This window comes from Ranitomeya variabilis, chromosome 4 (assembly GCF_051348905.1).
Source record: "Ranitomeya variabilis isolate aRanVar5 chromosome 4, aRanVar5.hap1, whole genome shotgun sequence".
NCBI lineage: Eukaryota > Metazoa > Chordata > Amphibia > Anura > Dendrobatidae > Ranitomeya > Ranitomeya variabilis.
Genome location: NC_135235.1, coordinates 297,467,794 through 297,487,393, shown reverse-complemented (window position 1 = coordinate 297,487,393; position 19,600 = coordinate 297,467,794). Strand labels below are relative to the sequence as shown.

Below are 19,600 nucleotides of genomic sequence, written 5' to 3'. Positions count from 1 at the left end.
TAAACTAACACCGCAACTAGAAGTAGCCGTGGGATGTACCTAACACGTCCTAGACACCTCGACACAGCCGGAGGACTAAATACCCCTATAGATGGAAATGGGAATTCTATCTTGCCTCAGAGCAGAACCCCAAAGGATAGGCAGCCCCCCACAAATATTGACTGTGAGTATAAGAGGAAAAACACACGCAGGCAGAAAAACAGGATTTAGCAAAAAGAGGCACTTCTAGCTAAATAGAAAAGGATAGGACAGAATTCTAAGCGGTCAGTATTAAAATCCTAAAAATATCCACAGCAGATAATACAAATATTCTACATCTAACTAAAGACATAGAAAGTATATCTGCATCTCCTGAGAATCCAGCATGACTGAAAAATCCAAACAAAGTCTAAGCTGGACAAAAACACAATGAATTGCACTGAATGGCAAAGCACACTGCATGTGTGCACAGAGACAAAAAACCAGACACTTATCTTAGCTGAATTGGCAGCAGGGCATGAGGAACCAGAGAGAGATGCAATCCCTCCAAGAACCATGGACAACTGGCCAGGAAGCGTCAACCTCAACCTGAAACTGAAGAGAAACATCTGGCTGACGCAACACCGGGGCAGAAGTAAATCAGCGTTTAAGCTCCTGAAAGGCAGAGACAGCCACAGGGGACCAATTCGTTACATCAGCGCCTTTCTTCGTCAAATCGGGGTTTAACCACACTGGAGAAGTTAGCAATGAAACGGCGATAAAAATTAGCAAAGCCCAAAAATTTCTGAAGGCTCTTCACAGATGTGGGCAGAATCCAATCATGAATGGCCTGAACCTTAACTGGATCCATCTCTATAGATGAGGGAGAAAAAATGAAGCCCAAAAAAGAAACCTTCTGCACTCCAAAGAGACACTTAGACCCCTTCACAAACAAAGCATTATCACGAAGGATCTGAAATACCATCCTGACCTGTTTCACATGAGACTTCCAATCATCGGAAAAAATTAAGATGTCATCCAAATATACAATCATGAATTTATCAAGATAATTCCAGAAGATATCATGCATGAAGGACTGAAAAACAGATGGAGCATTAGAGAGCCCGAATGGCATCACAAGGTATTCAAAATGGCCTTCGGGCGTATTAAACGCAGTTTTCCATTCGTCACCCTGCTTAATACGAACAAGATTATATGCCCCCTGAAGGTCAATTTTAGTAAACCAACTAGCCCCCTTAATCCTGGCAAACAAATCGGAAAGCAAAGGTAAAGGGTATTGAAACTTGACCGTGATCTTATTCAAGAGGCGATAATCAATACAGGGTCTCAAGGAGCCATCCTTCTTAGCAACAAAAAAAAATCCCGCTCACAACGGTGAAGAAGATGGCCGAATATGCCCTTTCTCCAAAGACTCCTTAACATAACTCCGCATGGTGGTATGTTCCGGCACAGACAGGTTGAAAAGTCGGCCCTTAGGAAACTTACAGCCTGGAATCAAGTCAATAGCACAATCACAGTCCCTATGCGGTGGAAGGGAACTGGACTTGGGCTCATCGAATACATCCTGAAAATCAGACAAAAACTCTGGAACTTCAGAAGAGGAGGAAGAGGAGCTTGACATCACAGGAACGTCACTATGAACCTCCTGACAACCCCAACTGGTCACAGACATAGACTTCCAATCCAACACAGGATTATGTATCTGCAACCATGGAAAAAGCAGCACAATAGCATCATGCAAATTATGCAACACCAGAAAACGACAATCTTCCTGATGGGCTGGCGCCATGCACATGGTCACCTGTGTCCAAAACTGGGGTTTATTTTTAGCCAAAGGTGTAGCATCAATGCCCCTTAAAGGAATAGGGTTCTGCAAAGACTGCAAGGGGAAACCACAACGCCTGGCAAACTCAAAGTCCATTAAGTTCAAAGCGGCGCCTGAATCCACAAACGCCATGACAGAAAATGACGACAATGAGCAGATCAAGGTCACAGATAACAGAAATTTAGGTTGTACAGTTCCGATGGTAACTGAACTAGCGATTCTCTTTGTACGCTTTGGGCAGACTGAAATGACATGAGAAGCGTCGCCACAATAAAAACACAACCCATTCTGACGTCTGAATCCTTGTTGTTCCGTTCTAGACAGAATCCTATCACACTGCATAGGCTCAGGCATCTGCTCTGAGGACAACGCCACAGCGCGCACAGTTCTGCGCTCCCGCAAGCGCCGATCAATCTGAATGGCCAGAGACATAGAATCACTCAGACCAACAGGCGTGGAAAACCCCACCATAACATCTTTAACAGATTCAGAAAGACCCTTTCTGAAAATTGCCGCCAAAGCATCCTCATTCCATTTAGTCAGCACAGACCATTTTCTAAATTTCTGACAATATAATTCTGCCGCTTCTTGACCCTGAGACAGGGCCAACAAGGTCTTCTCCGCTTGATCCACAGAATTTGGTTCATCATATAATAATCCTAGAACCTGAAAAAAGGCATCTACATTAAGCAAGGCCGGATTCCCAGATTCCAGGGAAAATGCCCAATCCTGAGGGTCACCATGCAGCAGGGAGATGACAATTTTAACCTGCTGAATGGGATCACCAGAGGAACGAGGCTTCAGAGCAAAAAACAGTTTACAATTGTTTTTAAAACTCAAAAATTTGGACCTGTCCCCAAAAAACAAATCAGGAGTAGGAATCCTAGGCTCTAAAAGCGGAGTCTGAACAATATAATCAGAAATACCCTGTACCTTAGCAGCAAGCTGGTCTATACGAGAAACTAATCCCTGAACATCCATGCTAGCACAAGACTCCTCAGTCACCCAGAGGAAAAGAGGGAAGAAAAGACAAAGCAGGCTACAGAAAAAAAAATGGCTCTTTCTTCCCTTCTTCTGAGATGCATTTAACTCATTGTTGGCCAGTTGTACGGTTATGATCCGGTGACCTTGGAGCCGCATGAGAGACTTTCTCAGGAGTAGGTGGTACCTATACTGACCGCAAACCCTAAACTAATACCGCAACTAGAAGTAGCCGTGGTATGTACCTAACACGTCCTAGACACCTCGACACAGCCGGAGGACTAAATACCCCTATAGATGGAAATGGGAATTCTATCTTGCCTCAGCAGAACCCTAAAGGATAGGCAGCCCCCCACAAATATTGACTGTGAGTATAAGAGGAAAAACACACGCAGGCAGAAAAACAGGATTTAGCAAAAAGAGGCACTTCTAGCTAAATAGAAAAGGATAGGACAGAATTCTAAGCGGTCAGTATTAAAATCCTAAAAATATCCACAGCAGATAATACAAATATTCTACATCTAACTAAAGACATAGAAAGTATATCTGCATCTCCTGAGAATCCAGCATGACTGAAAAATCCAAACAAAGTCTAAGCTGGACAAAAACACAATGAATTGCACTGAATAGTAAAGCACACTGCATGAGTGCTGCAGAGACAAAAAAACAGACACTTATCTTAGCTGAATTGACAGCAGGGCATGAGGAGCCAGAGAGAGATGCAATCCCTCCAAGAACCATGGACAACTGGCCAGGAGTCATGGATCCTGCACACCTAAATACCTAATAGAGCTGCAATCAGCAGAAACACCTGCCCTGTATTACAACCCCAAGACAACTGCACTACCACCAACAACCACCGGAGGGAGCCCAAGAGCAGAATTCACAACAGACTACCTCTTGAAGCTCATCAAGAGGGTGCAAAGCAGTCATCAAAGCAAAAGGTGGCTACTTTGAAGAACCTAGAATATAAGACATATTTTCAGTTGTTTCACACTTTTTTGTTAAGTATATAATTCCACATGTGTTAATGCATAGTTTTGATGCCTTCAGTGTGAATGTACAATTTTCATAGTCATGAAAATACAGAAAAATCTTTAAATGAGAAGGTGTGTCTAAACTTTTGGTCTGTACTGTATCTTCCACCCAATGAAGGAAATCTGACTTATTAGAGAGATCCTTTTCATTCCTCCCTTATCTGTTTGCCAGAATAGATAGCACATGTCAAGGAGTTCCCGCAACAGAGAGGAGCTAGAAGAATGCATTGTCTGATTTCTTCTTCTTCTTTGCTGAATAGAAGCACTTCACCTTTTTAAACTGTATAAATTACCTTTGACAGTATAGGGGTTAGCATGGTTAGCCATTCCTATCCCCTATATAATATGGGTCCTGACTGACACTGATCATCAGAGCTAGCTTATGCTGCATGGCTGGGAGGATAGTAGTTGGTTATTATTTGAGTAGGCGGATTTATCTGTGACTGTTGTTTGATTTTGTGAGTGTGATAATCCCTTTTCTTCTCCTACTTTGTCTTTACTCCATCCTCCACTCCTCGGTGCATACTTGTTATATGTGGTATAGTTGTATGCCTGGTATGTTCTGTTTCCCCTGTTCACGTTACCTTGTTCGCCTGGTTGGTGTACTACCGTGCACTGATACTCCCCTCTTCCCTGGGTGGGGGAAGGGTACAGGCAGAGGGCAGATTCCGGAGATAAGGCAAGGTACGTGGCTCCAGCATCTTCACCTTCAGAAGTAACCCAGGAAATAGGGCGAGCTAGGGCACCCCCTAGCGTTAGGGACAGGGAAGAAGCCCCTGGTGGCAGGTCACCCGACAGCAAAATCGTGACAGCATGTGTATAAGTGAGTGATCTACAGTGCACTGCTTGATTATCTTGCACAAGTGTTCCTAGTAAGGCTCGTTTCACAATAATCTGGAAGTCTAAACATGCAGCCGATCTCCTATGAAGGAGTGCTTGCTCGTCAGGTGAAATGATCTTTTGGTTTGCATGAAATATCATTATTCTTGGCAGCACACTGTCCTGTGTAAGCAGGACCTGTGCTGACGAGAACAATGGCAGGCTATGCGCACTGAAAAATCTGTCACTGATCGTTCAGTGCACATCTGAAGCCGGGTCGGCATATGTAAACAGGTTATTAAATGACCGCCGATCTGTAAATGTTTTTCTTATCAGCAGTTGTTTAATGCTGCAAATTTGTCTAGTGTACATGGGCTTTTACTTTCTCTTGCAGGGGGTTCAGAGCCGGCCCTAGAGATTACGGCGCCCTAGGCAAAACTATTTTGTTGCGCCCCTACTACTTTTAACATACCTTCCAACTTTTGAATATGGGAAAGAGGGACAAAGCTAAGCGCACCGCGGCAAATTTTAGGCCACGCCTCTGACCACACCCACCCATATCCACGTCCCAACCACACCCATTTAGCACTGCTGATCACACTGTTTCATAATGAATAATTATAAACAAAAAAATATGGCCACACAGTTTCCATACTGTATAATGGCCACACATGATGCTCCATACTGTATAATGGCCACACATGATGCTCCATACTGTATAATGGCCACACATGATGCTCCATACTGTATAATGGCCACACATGATGCTCCATACTGTATAATGGCCACACATGATGCTCCATACTGTATAATGGCCACACATGATGCTCCATACTGTATAATGGCCACACATGATGCTCCATATTGTATATTGGCCGCACATGATACTTTGTACCGTATAATGGCCGCACATAGCTACTCCTACACATGCGGCTGCGCTCCGTACACATGTGCTCCGCTCCATACACCTCATACACATGCGGCTCCGCTCCGTACAGCTCGTACACATTTAGCTCCGCTCCATACACCTCATACACACACGACTCCACTCCGTACACCTCATACACACACGGCTCTGCTCCATACACCTCATACACATTCAGCTCCGCTCCATACACCTTTTGCCTTTTGAAAAGATTTTTTATAATTTTTTCTATTTTTTTCTCTGTCGCCCCCTTAGGGTCGGCGCCCTAGGCGGACGCCTAGTTCGCCTATACGTTCGGGCCGGCCCTGAGGGAGTTTGAACTTTTACTCCAGGTTTCCTCACAGATTCCAGCTGATCATAGGGGATGGTTCAAGGTCTCAGCAGGCGGCACACTTTGTAATCAGTTGATTGTCAAGGAATCCTTCAAACAAGTAGAGATCATCTAAAGTGGAGAACCCATTAATGGAAAATGTCCTATTGTTTAGTATTTACAGCTCCTATGTAGACCCTTTATGTCCCCATGGTAACAGACTACAAACTCTTTGTAGACCAATCCTATATATCCCCATGGTAACAGACTACAAACTCTTTGTAGACCAATCCTAAGGTTACATTGTCATACATTTTACTTCTATTCATAAAGCTCCCAATACACATTAGACTATTGTACTAAACCCACTCATATCAATTGGTTCTGCCGATGGTCTAACTTGTATCAGGGCGCTGGCCAACTATCATTGAGAAAGAGGTCCATCAGACATGTCCACTTTCAAACCGCCGATCTCTTTGTTCTCCTGGAGATAAGCCGCAATCAGCTACCAAAGATGTTTGGACTACTACTGTCACGTTGACAACACAGGAATGGTCAGCCAAGCTAGCTCTCCTGTATATAGAAGAACTGATCAAGATGGCTGCCACCGTTCATTTTCTTCTTCTGGAAATAAGCCGCCATTAGCCACCAAACATGTCTGACGACAGCTCTCTCGTAGAGAACACAGTTATGGTCAGCCAAGCTAGCGCTGCTGTATGTAGAAGATCCGATGGAGATTGCTGCCACTGATAGCTTTGTTCTCCTGGATATAAGCTGCTATAAGCCACCAAACATGTCTGGTGACGATTCTCTCATAGAGAACACAGGAATGGTCGGCCAAGCTAGCGCTCCTCTAAGTAGCAGAGGCGATTGAGATTGCTGTTGGCTGAACGATTGGCCAAAGCATTGTTCAGCAGACAGTCATGTGATGTGTTTCACCAGCTTAGCTAGCCTACTAATGGATATTAAAAAGTGTGATTGCAGGATCAGACTACAGAAGGTTTGCTTGTAGTCTGTTACCATGGAGACAGTTAAGTTTTTGGTTTTAGAGTGAACAGTATTTTACCATAATTCTCTTTTACATATATTACAAATCCGTATGATTGTCTCAATGTGGGAGATAATTGCTTAGTACAGACCTGCTTTTTTGGGCTAATAAAGGACCTATTTTTTGTGCCGTAGTAGCACATGTACTGCGGGCTGATAAGGCGACATATTCCAGTATAGCGATTTAGGAGAATAATATTTAGATAGAGGATTTCACATCCCGATTCGTCTCCAAGGTGAAACGTCCTCATTATAAAAGATAATCTAGAAGCGCTGATTGTTGGTCGCATCTCTGTAGACCTCATTAATCCTTTTTATCCCTATTTTTAGGAGTTATTAGATTCAGGTGCTATCGGAGACGTCGTACATATTCAACACATGGAGCCTGTGAGTATTTCACCGTTGACATGAAAGCTTTATCTAATTAAAAGGAAATAATAAAGGAAATTTGCAGCAGTCATTATGTGTAGAAGCAACAACTACTGTTCCATCCATTTGTTTGCCATCAAAGCAACTCCATATAGATGAATGAAACTGATTTTCAGTTTCAGAATCATCTGTAATAAATCAGCTGTACGTGAATTCACCCCAAAGGTTCTATTCCTATTCTCAATTTTCTTCCCCACCCCACAGTTCCAATTTATGCTTTTTAGCCAACCCCAGGCTGCGCAAAATGGGGCCTAAAATAGTTTTCACATTTTTGATCATCTGCAGTCAAATTTCAGTCTGCAGTCTTCATTCTTGCATTCATTCTCAGACCTCTGATACATAGTTGGAAGTTTTCTCCAAGTTTCAGATTTTTCTCTTCTGGGAGTATCTCTCCCTGTAATATAGGCTGGATGTGATATTTGTGAGTATCTGGGGTGCTGATTAGTTCATTAGCACATATCAGCACAGCTTCTATCCTGCACATATTTCCTCGTAATGCGTTTCCCTTCTTTGCTATAGTCTGTTTTTTTTTCCCTACCTGAGACAGCACATGCTTTCTCCTCTCTCCACTGCAGATCTGTGTACGACTCCTTCCCCTTCTTCGCTACTATGTTTCACACTGAGAGCAGAAACAGCCATCAGAACAAAATAAGAGTATTGATTGATTTGTAACTTATAGACAAAATGGTAGAGAGATTTTTAAATGAAGACTATTTAGAAAGTTGTTTAACATTACATTTTCTGAGTAGTAGCGCCCCTCTTGTCTAAGGTTGTTTGATATTGCAGCCCAGCTCCTGCCCTAATTTGGCAGAGCTTGCAATTTCAGACGACACCACTCATGCACATGATTGCTGCTGCTCATGCACTGAATCGATCGAATCTTTTTTTCTGTGATCTCATATGTCTTCTTATTATCTTCGTGCATGGTTGGAAGGTTCCACATCATGTCAATGGCCAACTTTACAGACACTTTAGTGAAAACTCCCTGTTTTGGCTGTTGGAAATACAGTATGTGTAATCGTGGACATTTGATGATCTTGGATTCTAGGGAAACTTTACACTTGTGCTAGGCCTGTGTTGTCTATCGTTTGTATACGTTTATTTTGGGTTTTTTTGTGCTTGACGTGTGAAGGTTGGATACTGGCATTTTGCTCATTCGTTCGTTCGAGGGAACTGGAGGAATGAAGAAGAGAGTACGTTTTCTCTTCTAGCAAAGTCCTGCCATGACATTGATCTCATATGTTACTGGATGGGAGATCGAAGGTATTGCATCATCTTATCTATATTATATAAAGATTATGAAATGTATGTCAATATATCTCTCCATTAATCTCTGTGTCCTCCTCTGCTCCATTAGTCCATGGAGTAGACATGACACAGGGTATGAGTTATGGCTAGAAGGCATTCTATCAGTAACAAACGGTGCAGATTCTCCACCTTACCTCCATTTAGATGAGGCTTTACGGACAACATCGCTTATGATCAGTGGGGGTGTCATCAGTTGGACCCTCATGTTGTTACCAATGGTATGGTAGGTGACAACCTGAAAACTAAGTACAAGCCTTTTAACCTCTTCACCCAGGACCAGTTATGGGACTTATCCTAGTTCACCAATAACTTCTGTTTAGTAAAACTAATAAAAAGACAACCCTTTCCTTCCTTCCAGATGTGTGAAGGTGTCTTCTTTTGGAACTCTCTCCCATTTTACGAAAGAAAACAAGGTAAGTTTAAATCAAGAAATGTAATAATTTGGGTGAAAGGGGTATTCCAGCTTGTTATATCACCTATCCCACAGATGGGGGATATATACTAGTACTAGTATGACTGGTGCGACCCCAAGAGGGACTAAGTGGGCCTTATTTTTTCGGCACAGGACCATGATAGAAAGAGTTACAATGGAGCAATGCTTGGACTTGTGCCCTGGTCCTCCATTCGAAGCCTATGACACTGAGCCGAGCCCTGCTCTTTGCTGTTTATGGCCGTGCCATAGACTCTGAATGGCGAATGCTTGACCATAAACGCCTCCCAGCCGCTGTCTTCTGAGTCTGTTTCCGTCACTTCTAAGATCTGAGTCTTGCAATTATTCATTGCACGCCGTTTCTATATTTTTTTTATTCTTCAATCTCGAGCCATGGCGACTTGATGGATGAAAGATCTGTAGGAAGATTGATCTTGCACAACCTAGATAGGTCCACCAGGGTCTTCTCCATCAAGTTCCTGTTCTTCCCCTTCTCCTTGTTCCTTCTATTCTTCTGACCATGATGTCCTTCTACAGTGATTGCCTTCTTTATATGATGTGTCCAAAGAAGGCAAGTCGTAGCTTGGTGATCCTTGCTTCTAGTGTCATGTCTGGTTTGATTTCTTCCAAAGTTGATTTGTTTGTTCTTCTTGCCATCCATGGTATTGATTACATCCTTCTCCAGCACATTTTATAGTTAATACATAGGAATCTCAAATGATGTTTATTTGTACTGTGTAATATTTTCTATGTAGCCCGAGGGCGCCAGCAGCCGCTGCTTAGACTGTGCCGTGGAAGAAACGTGCCCCTATTCAGCACAGAAAGTGTATCTGAATAAAGCTGCCCAGGTGAGTACTTCTCAGTCATGTGCAAGAAAGAGAAAAAAGGAAGTCTGTAGATCGGTCGTGAGAATATCCCAATGTCTGCGAAGAATCCCCCTTACATGTGACCAATGGGAATTGAAGGTAGTAATAAAACGAGGTCTGGAGTTGACAATTTTCGTCTTAGCAGTCAGTAAAGATACCTGGGATTGGGACCTGGCCCGCTCGTAGGCCGCCGAGATACACCGCCTTGGATAGCTTCTATCTTTAAGTCGTGAGGTAAGCTCCCGTGCTTCCAACCGGAAATCTTTATCTTCAGTGCAATTCCGTCTAACACGCAAGAATTGTCCGATAGGTACTCCTCTCTTAGTGTGCGCTGGGTGGAAACTACGATATTCTAAGAGGGAGTTCGTAGCTGTGGGTTTTCGAAACAGGCTCGTAACCAGTGATCCATTCTCCTTAGTAACCCGGAGGTCCAAAAATGTCACTGAGGACGGGGAAATTTCATATGTCAAGATGATATTATGCGTATTGCAATTTAATGCCTCGATGAAATCCCGGCATTCTGAAGCTGTACCTGTCCAAACAAAGAATAGGTCATCAATGTAACGCCGCCAATAGCGTACATGGTTGTTATATGATGCCATAGGGTAGACCACAGTGGCCTCCCACCAACCCAAAAATAGGTTCGCGAGGGCCGGGGCACAGCGCGCCCCCATGGCCACCCCTGATACCTGTAAAAAGAAAGTCCTGTCGAACACAAAATAATTGTGATTCAAAATGAAACTCAAAAGGTCAACCACAAAAGAGTCGTGCATTCTGTCAGAATTCACGACAAGGTCAAAGAAATATAAAACTGCCGCGGTCCCATCCCCATGGTTAATATTTGAATACAGGGACTCCACGTCACATGTAACGAGCAGAGCCTGTGTTGGTATGCTCATGTCCAAACATGTGCGAATGAAACATGAAGAGTCCTGTACAAAGGAGGGCAGTTGTTTAACCAAAGGCTGTAGAAAATAATCTACATAGATTGATGCCTTTTCACATAGGCTCCCAATACTGGCCACAATGGGCCGACCAGGAGGCTTAACCAAATTTTTGTGCACCTTGGGCAGCATGTAAAAGGTAGACACAATAGGACACTCCACCCACAAAAATCTGAATTCTTGTTCCCGGATAATGCCCAAATCCTTGGCCCTGTCCAGGAGCCTCCTGTATTTCACAGAAAATATTCCTGTGGGATCTGACGGGAGTTTCCTATAGAATTTGGTATTCTGCAATTGACGATTGGCCTCCTCCAGATATAAACCATGTGGCCAGAGAACCACATTGCCCCCTTTATCGGCCTCCTTGATGATAAACGCCTGATTGTTTTTGAGGCCCATAATAGCCCTCCTCTCCATGGCATTCAGATTGTTAGGTAAAGAAGCCCGGACAGATAGTGAGAGTATATCCTTCTTTACTAGTTCAAAAAAAACCCTAACCGAGGGTACCAAAGAGAGAGGGGGAGCCGTGGTAGATTTGGTCCTATGGGGGAAACGACCCTTACCTGTCACATCAGAATTCTCCTGTAATAAGTCCAATAAATCCTGTAAGACACGTCGATCAGCCTGGTCCACATTATCAATCAATTGTGGTTTATTGTGTAGGACCTGGAGAACCAAAGACCTACAAAAAAGATACAGATCCTTGATAAGCACAAATTTATCAACCGGCTGGACAGGTGAAAAAGTCAAACCCCTTTGAAGCACAGAGGTTTCAATTGGTGATAGCTGGTAATCAGACAAATTAATAATATGTAAAGTGTCACCTTGTACCTGACTTTCTGGTGTGCATTGTGACGACCCATCTGGCACAGCTATTTGCGAAATCTCCTGCGTTGATTGTAAAATGTCGGTCTGTGAACTTTGCTCCGTGTCACTCTCATTGCTATATTGTCGCCGCTTCTTCCCTCTTCGGGTCCGGTGTGTAGATCGCTTTCGACCGAGGACAAAAAATCACTCCCAGATGTGCGAGTATCATCGGTGCGTGGTAAAATACCAGCACCCGTCAGTTTTGCGTGATGTAAACTGAGGCCTTGAGTTGCCATGATGTTTCCAACGAAACGCTTGGCCCTGTTCAAAATCTCTGCGGTCCCTCGAGAACTTAGTTTTTTTGCGTTGCATAATCTCGTGATCAAATTTATCCAAAATATCTTTCAATTTAAGTTTAAATGGTTGAACCTGAGTGTTATTGTCAAAAGAGGTCAATTTAATTTCCATATCTTTAATTTTCTTTTTAGTATCTGAAAATAGTTATCTGTCATGTGCCAAAAGCATATTCATAATTATGTTAGAGCAGCTTAACAGTCCTTTTTCCCAAGTAGTCTGGAATTCAGAAGAGGGCTCCCATGCTGGATATATCGCCACCCTCAGACCCCGTGGTACTATGCCGGACTTCATATACTCCTCCAGGCTGCGGATATTCCACCACAGCCTGATGCCAAGTTTGTGTGCTGCCATTAAATCAGCAGTGAGTTGTGAAAAATCCGAATCCTGAGCAGCCGTCTCTGTAGCAGCAAATATATTTGAAGATTGAGCATGCCATGCCGCCTCCCGGGCGTCCCAATCCATGTTCCTATGTCCACAAAAACACCCGTAAAGCGAATACCAAAAATACACAACAAATAATATAAATAACTAAATATCATAAGTGAGTCTCACATAACTCACCTGAATCCCAAATAAGACGTGTGCAAGCCTTGAGAAGAAACACCCGCCACTAGGAGGGCAAAACAGCAAATTGTATAATAAAGAGAAACCAGGCGCACAACTATAGTCAAAGTAACAGGGAGGTGCCAAGGGGCCGGTAGTAATGAACTACATGAGCAAGAAAGAGAAAAAAGGCACTACCGTAAAAGCCCGCACACTACACCAAATAGTAATAATATAAAGCTTTATTAAGTACACCAAAACAGCAGAAAAAATGCATAAAACATAAGTAAAAACAGAGCAATAGCACCCCACTCCTGGACCCCCTATGCTGTGAGGGCACTACATCCACAATCCAAATGGTAAATAGAATGATGACAATAAATACATAGTTACAAAAAATATCAACATGAATATAAATATACAATAGTAACCATACACAATCCCAATGGTTAATAGAATGATGACAATAAATACACAGTAACAAAAATATCAATATAAATATACAATACTCACCATAAACATATATAGTAATGCCCCAAGAATAACAGATGGCAAAAGACCTCCTATAGCAATCATGAATATATTAAAAAAAAAAAAAAAGGAAGCAAAGCGCAGCTAATATAGTGGCCAGCATAAATCCTGTTTGGGCGAGTATATACCTATAGCCCAGTCAAAGTAATGGCCACGATAACAAATGCTATAGTTAACCCACCATAGCCCATGAAAGACAAATAGTAAGGCCCGCACAAAAAAGTAAGTGCAATAAAGGCCCTGTCATATGTGCAAATGGAGTCGCACAGATCTGAAGCTGCAAGCCATAATATAAATCAAGACCCAGACAAAATAAGAGGGAGATACCAACCAGAAGGGGGCCCCAGATGAAAGTAAGAGCGGGGTGCGACCCAACGCGTATCGCCATAACCCGTACGGCTTCGTCAGGGGAAGATGTGTACACATGGATGCCAGGCACATAAATACCGGCTGGCTGATTGATGTACCAGGTGCAGGTGTGGACCACAGGTGCATGAGAGAGGCATGAATGCAGGAGCCGGAAATGAGATGTAAATCACAGCATTAAGCTGCGCATGAGCAAGAAAACATGGCACAACAGCGCCAGCGTGGGGAGATGAGAGGCAGGACAGGCCCAGGTGCACCCCACATAGTGGCGCCAGTCCGCGCATGAACATAGCGACACGGCGCCTGCGTGTAAAAATCACAGGCAAGAAAAGCCTAGGCGTACATAAAACAGTAGCGCTGGCCCGTGTATAAGCGCAGGATCATCAAAACACAGCGCCTGCGTAGAGAAAAGGCGCAGATAGTCAGCACACACAGCAGAAGGCAGCGCCCGACTAATAAAGCTGCAGCGCAGCGGGCACCTGCAGCGAGAGCACCCATGAGCCGGTCAGCATAAGCACGGCCAGGATACAGGACAAAACAACGGGCCCGTATATATATATATATATATATATACACACACACACACGAATAGACAAACAAATAACATAAAAAGTACAAGACAAAGTACTGCAAAAAAAAAATAAAAATAAAAATAAAAATAAAAAAATAAATAAAAAATAATAATAAAAATAATAATAATAATAAATAAAAAGAAAATGAAAGAAAATTTTTTATTATTAAGATTGAAAAAATTAGGAATAAGCCCACAGACTCCACAGTCAATGCAACGGGGGCCCATAGAACAGTATGCAGTATGTTAATGTATAATAGAGAATTAAATACATATGTCAGACTATCAAAAAGTCAAGACCCGTAATCATAACCTATATCGACCCCAAGACCATATTGGACGCGCACTAGACTAAGAAATGCTGGGGGGGGGGAAAAAAAAAAAAAAAAAGAGAAAAGGAAATAATAATAATAATAATGATAATAATAATAATAATTAAAGAAAAAACATATAAATGCAAACATTTGCCAAGAGCAGAAAAAATGGGCCATATACAAAGAGAGCCACAGAAAATCCAATCCGTAGGAGAATGCGACAATAACCAATATAGGTAAATGTAGGCCCCCATGAAGATCCAGGAGAGACGGAATCGAAGACTCTAAAGACTAGGTATGTAGTATATCCGAGATGTCAGTAGTTAGTTTCCAAATTTATCCCAGGGATGCTGGAGGCAATCCCACATCCAAACCATATAGGAACCAGATGATCACGTAAAAAAGGCCCAGAATAGGAGAGGGACATGCGGCACCTGTAAAAAATAGGGGAAAAGCAAAATAATTAATAGATGACCCCGAGGAACAAGCCTACAGAGGCCAAAACCTATTCACCCAAAAAGCCAGTGAATAGAAGCTCCTCATTAAGCCCTGCTGGAGCTGTAGAGTTCAGGTTGAAAATCCAGCGGGACTCTGACCGCAGAAGCAATTTCTTGGGACATCCCCCCCTATTGGATATTTGTATCTTCTCCAACCCAACCACCCGTGTGTTGTTGATTTTACCGGAGTGGTGGGTGAGATAATGGGACGCCACTGAAGTAAGGAGTTTACCCTTTGCTTGATCCAAAGAGGCCAGATTGATAGTAGAAAAATGCTTCTGTATGCGTCGTCGGAGTTCCTGAGATGTCTGTCCCACGTATACCATATGACATGGACATATTAAGGCATAGATGACACAACTGCTCTTGCAATTAATGTAGTTCTTCAAGGTGTATCTGGTTCCATCCCTGGGATTAACAAAAAAATCTCTGTTAGCACACATAAAGGGGCACACATTGCAGCTACCGCATGCAAAGGAACCCTTTAGAACCACACCCCGCTGTAACCTCTTTGTCTGTCTTGTATAATGGCTCCTAGTAAGAAGGTCCCTAAAATTAGGAGCCCTTCTTGCCGTGAGCAGAGGCGTGTCGCTGACAATTTGGGAAGTCTGTAGATCGGTCGTGAGAATATCCCAATGTCTGCGAAGAATCCCCCTTACATGTGACCAATGGGAATTGAAGGTAGTAATAAAACGAGGTCTGGAGTTGACAATTTTCGTCTTAGCAGTCAGTAAAGATACCTGGGATTGGGACCTGGCCCGCTCGTAGGCCGCCGAGATACACCGCCTTGGATAGCTTCTATCTTTAAGTCGTGAGGTAAGCTCCCGTGCTTCCAACCGGAAATCTTTATCTTCAGTGCAATTCCGTCTAACACGCAAGAATTGTCCGATAGGTACTCCTCTCTTAGTGTGCGCTGGGTGGAAACTACGATATTCTAAGAGGGAGTTCGTAGCTGTGGGTTTTCGAAACAGGCTCGTAACCAGTGATCCATTCTCCTTAGTAACCCGGAGGTCCAAAAATGTCACTGAGGACGGGGAAATTTCATATGTCAAGATGATATTATGCGTATTGCAATTTAATGCCTCGATGAAATCCCGGCATTCTGAAGCTGTACCTGTCCAAACAAAGAATAGGTCATCAATGTAACGCCGCCAATAGCGTACATGGTTGTTATATGATGCCATAGGGTAGACCACAGTGGCCTCCCACCAACCCAAAAATAGGTTCGCGAGGGCCGGGGCACAGCGCGCCCCCATGGCCACCCCTGATACCTGTAAAAAGAAAGTCCTGTCGAACACAAAATAATTGTGATTCAAAATGAAACTCAAAAGGTCAACCACAAAAGAGTCATGCATTCTGTCAGAATTCACGACAAGGTCAAAGAAATATAAAACTGCCGCGGTCCCATCCCCATGGTTAATATTTGAATACAGGGACTCCACGTCACATGTAACGAGCAGAGCCTGTGTTGGTATGCTCATGTCCAAACATGTGCGAATGAAACATGAAGAGTCCTGTACAAAGGAGGGCAGTTGTTTAACCAAAGGCTGTAGAAAATAATCTACATAGATTGATGCCTTTTCACATAGGCTCCCAATACTGGCCACAATGGGCCGACCAGGAGGCTTAACCAAATTTTTGTGCACCTTGGGCAGCATGTAAAAGGTAGACACAATAGGACACTCCACCCACAAAAATCTGAATTCTTGTTCCCGGATAATGCCCAAATCCTTGGCCCTGTCCAGGAGCCTCCTGTATTTCACAGAAAATATTCCTGTGGGATCTGACGGGAGTTTCCTATAGAATTTGGTATTCTGCAATTGACGATTGGCCTCCTCCAGATATAAACCATGTGGCCAGAGAACCACATTGCCCCCTTTATCGGCCTCCTTGATGATAAACGCCTGATTGTTTTTGAGGCCCATAATAGCCCTCCTCTCCATGGCATTCAGATTGTTAGGTAAAGAAGCCCGGACAGATAGTGAGAGTATATCCTTCTTTACTAGTTCAAAAAAAACCTAACCGAGGGTACCAAAGAGAGAGGGGGAGCCGTGGTAGATTTGGTCCTATGGGGGAAACGACCCTTACCTGTCACATCAGAATTCTCCTGTAATAAGTCCAATAAATCCTGTAAGACACGTCGATCAGCCTGGTCCACATTATCAATCAATTGTGGTTTATTGTGTAGGACCTGGAGAACCAAAGACCTACAAAAAAGATACAGATCCTTGATAAGCACAAATTTATCAACCGGCTGGACAGGTGAAAAAGTCAAACCCCTTTGAAGCACAGAGGTTTCAATTGGTGATAGCTGGTAATCAGACAAATTAATAATATGTAAAGTGTCACCTTGTACCTGACTTTCTGGTGTGCATTGTGACGACCCATCTGGCACAGCTATTTGCGAAATCTCCTGCGTTGATTGTAAAATGTCGGTCTGTGAACTTTGCTCCGTGTCACTCTCATTGCTATATTGTCGCCGCTTCTTCCCTCTTCGGGTCCGGTGTCTAGATCGCTTTCGACCGAGGACAAAAAATCACTCCCAGATGTGCGAGTATCATCGGTGCGTGGTAAAATACCAGCACCCGTCACAGTTTTGCGTGATGTAAACTGAGGCCTTGAGTTGCCATGATGTTTCCAACGAAACGCTTGGCCCTGTTCAAAATCTCTGCGGTCCCTCGAGAACTTAGTTTTTTTGCGTTGCATAATCTCGTGATCAAATTTATCCAAAATATCTTTCAATTTAAGTTTAAATGGTTGAACCTGAGTGTTATTGTCAAAAGAGGTCAATTTAATTTCCATATCTTTAATTTTCTTTTTAGTATCTGAAAATAGTTCTCTGTCATGTGCCAAAAGCATATTCATAATTATGTTAGAGCAGCTTAACAGTCCTTTTTCCCAAGTAGTCTGGAATTCAGAAGAGGGCTCCCATGCTGGATATATCGCCACCCTCAGACCCCGTGGTATTATGCCGGACTTCATATACTCCTCCAGGCTGCGGATATTCCACCACAGCCTGATGCCAAGTTTGTGTGCTGCCATTAAATCAGCAGTGAGTTGTGAAAAATCCGAATCCTGAGCAGCCGTCTCTGTAGCAGCAAATATATTTGAAGATTGAGCATGCCATGCCGCCTCCCGGGCGTCCCAATCCATGTTCCTATGTCCACAAAAACACCCGTAAAGCGAATACCAAAAATACACAACAAATAATATAAATAACTAAATATCATAAGTGAGTCTCACATAACTCACCTGAATCCCAAATAAGACGTGTGCAAGCCTTGAGAAGAAACACCCGCCACTAGGAGGGCAAAACAGCAAATTGTATAATAAAGAGAAACCAGGCGCACAACTATAGTCAAAGTAACAGGGAGGTGCCAAGGGGCCGGTAGTAATGAACTACATGAGCAAGAAAGAGAAAAAAGGCACTACCGTAAAAGCCCGCACACTACACCAAATAGTAATAATATAAAGCTTTATTAAGTACACCAAAACAGCAGAAAAAATGCATAAAACATTCTGGTTGGTATCTCCCTCTTATTTTGTCTGGGTCTTGATTTATATTATGGCTTGCAGCTTCAGATCTGTGCGACTCCATTTGCACATATGACAGGGCCTTTATTGCACTTACTTTTTTGTGCGGGCCTTACTATTTGTCTTTCATGGGCTATGGTGGGTTAACTATAGCATTTGTTATCGTGGCCATTACTTTGACTGGGCTATAGGTATATACTCGCCCAAACAGGATTTATGCTGGCCACTATATTAGCTGCGCTTTGCTTCCTTTTTTTTTTTTTTTAATATATTCATGATTGCTATAGGAGGTCTTTTGCCATCTGTTATTCTTGGGGCATTACTATATATGTTTATGGTGACTATTGTATATTTATATTGATATTTTTGTTACTGTGTATTTATTGTCATCATTCTATTAACCATTGGGATTGTGTATGGTTACTATTGTATATTTATATTCATGTTGATATTTTTTGTAACTATGTATTTATTGTCATCATTCTATTTACCATTTGGATTGTGGATGTAGTGCCCTCACAGCATAGGGGGTCCAGGAGTGGGGTGCTATTGCTCTGTTTTTACTTATGTTTTATGCATTTTTTCTGCTGTTTTGGTGTACTTAATAAAGCTTTATATTATTACTATTTGGTGTAGTGTGCGGGCTTTTACGGTAGTGCCTTTTTTCTCTTTCTTGCTCATGTAGTTCATTACTACCGGCCCCTTGGCACCTCCCTGTTACTTTGACTATAGTTGTGCGCCTGGTTTCTCTTTATTATACACTTCTCAGTCATGTATCCTACCGTATAACATTAGTCTACCTGTATATTATACACTGTAGCAGTAGCGGACACAGACAGGATAAGACACCTGTGCAAGAACAATATATGGGCCACTTGCAGTCCAATATCTCATCATAATGCTCAATTTCACCTGCTTTGGAGGTGGTAGTGGCCCCCTTACCTCCTGGGCCCCTGGTTGCACCAATGGTATGCGTCTTTTTTTAGACTCGTACTTCCTGTTGTTTTAGGAGATGCACATGTATATTAGCCACTATGAACAGTCTGACTCAATATTTTGGATTGAAGCATCTAATGAGCATGTGAAAAGGTAATTGAGAAGGGAGGGGGAGCAGGTCAGCTGTGACATCAACTGTTGTGATTGGTGCATCCTGTGTTACAAACTGTGTATAGAGGTGTCA

At 42.9% G+C, this 19,600-nt stretch overlaps 1 protein-coding gene and 1 long non-coding RNA gene across 4 annotated transcripts in view; one reads left to right on the top strand and one right to left on the bottom strand.

The window, feature by feature from the left end:
* Positions 1-19,600, top strand: part of LOC143764581 (putative oxidoreductase YteT) — a 176,996-nt gene that overhangs the window by 75,117 nt on the left and 82,279 nt on the right. For all 3 annotated transcript variants that reach the window (XM_077250282.1, XM_077250283.1, XM_077250284.1), the window contains 4 exons: positions 7,254-7,310; positions 8,485-8,615; positions 9,019-9,073; positions 9,846-9,938. In XM_077250282.1, coding sequence (XP_077106397.1) covers positions 7,254-7,310; positions 8,485-8,615; positions 9,019-9,073; positions 9,846-9,938 — 336 coding nt within the window. The remainder of the gene's footprint in view (positions 1-7,253; positions 7,311-8,484; positions 8,616-9,018; positions 9,074-9,845; positions 9,939-19,600) is intronic.
* LOC143764582 (uncharacterized) lies at positions 14,648-15,765 on the bottom strand. The gene is made up of 3 exons (XR_013213225.1): positions 15,627-15,765; positions 15,119-15,294; positions 14,648-14,823 (listed from the first exon to the last, which is right to left on the bottom strand). It is a non-coding gene; the product is annotated as an uncharacterized LOC143764582 (long non-coding RNA).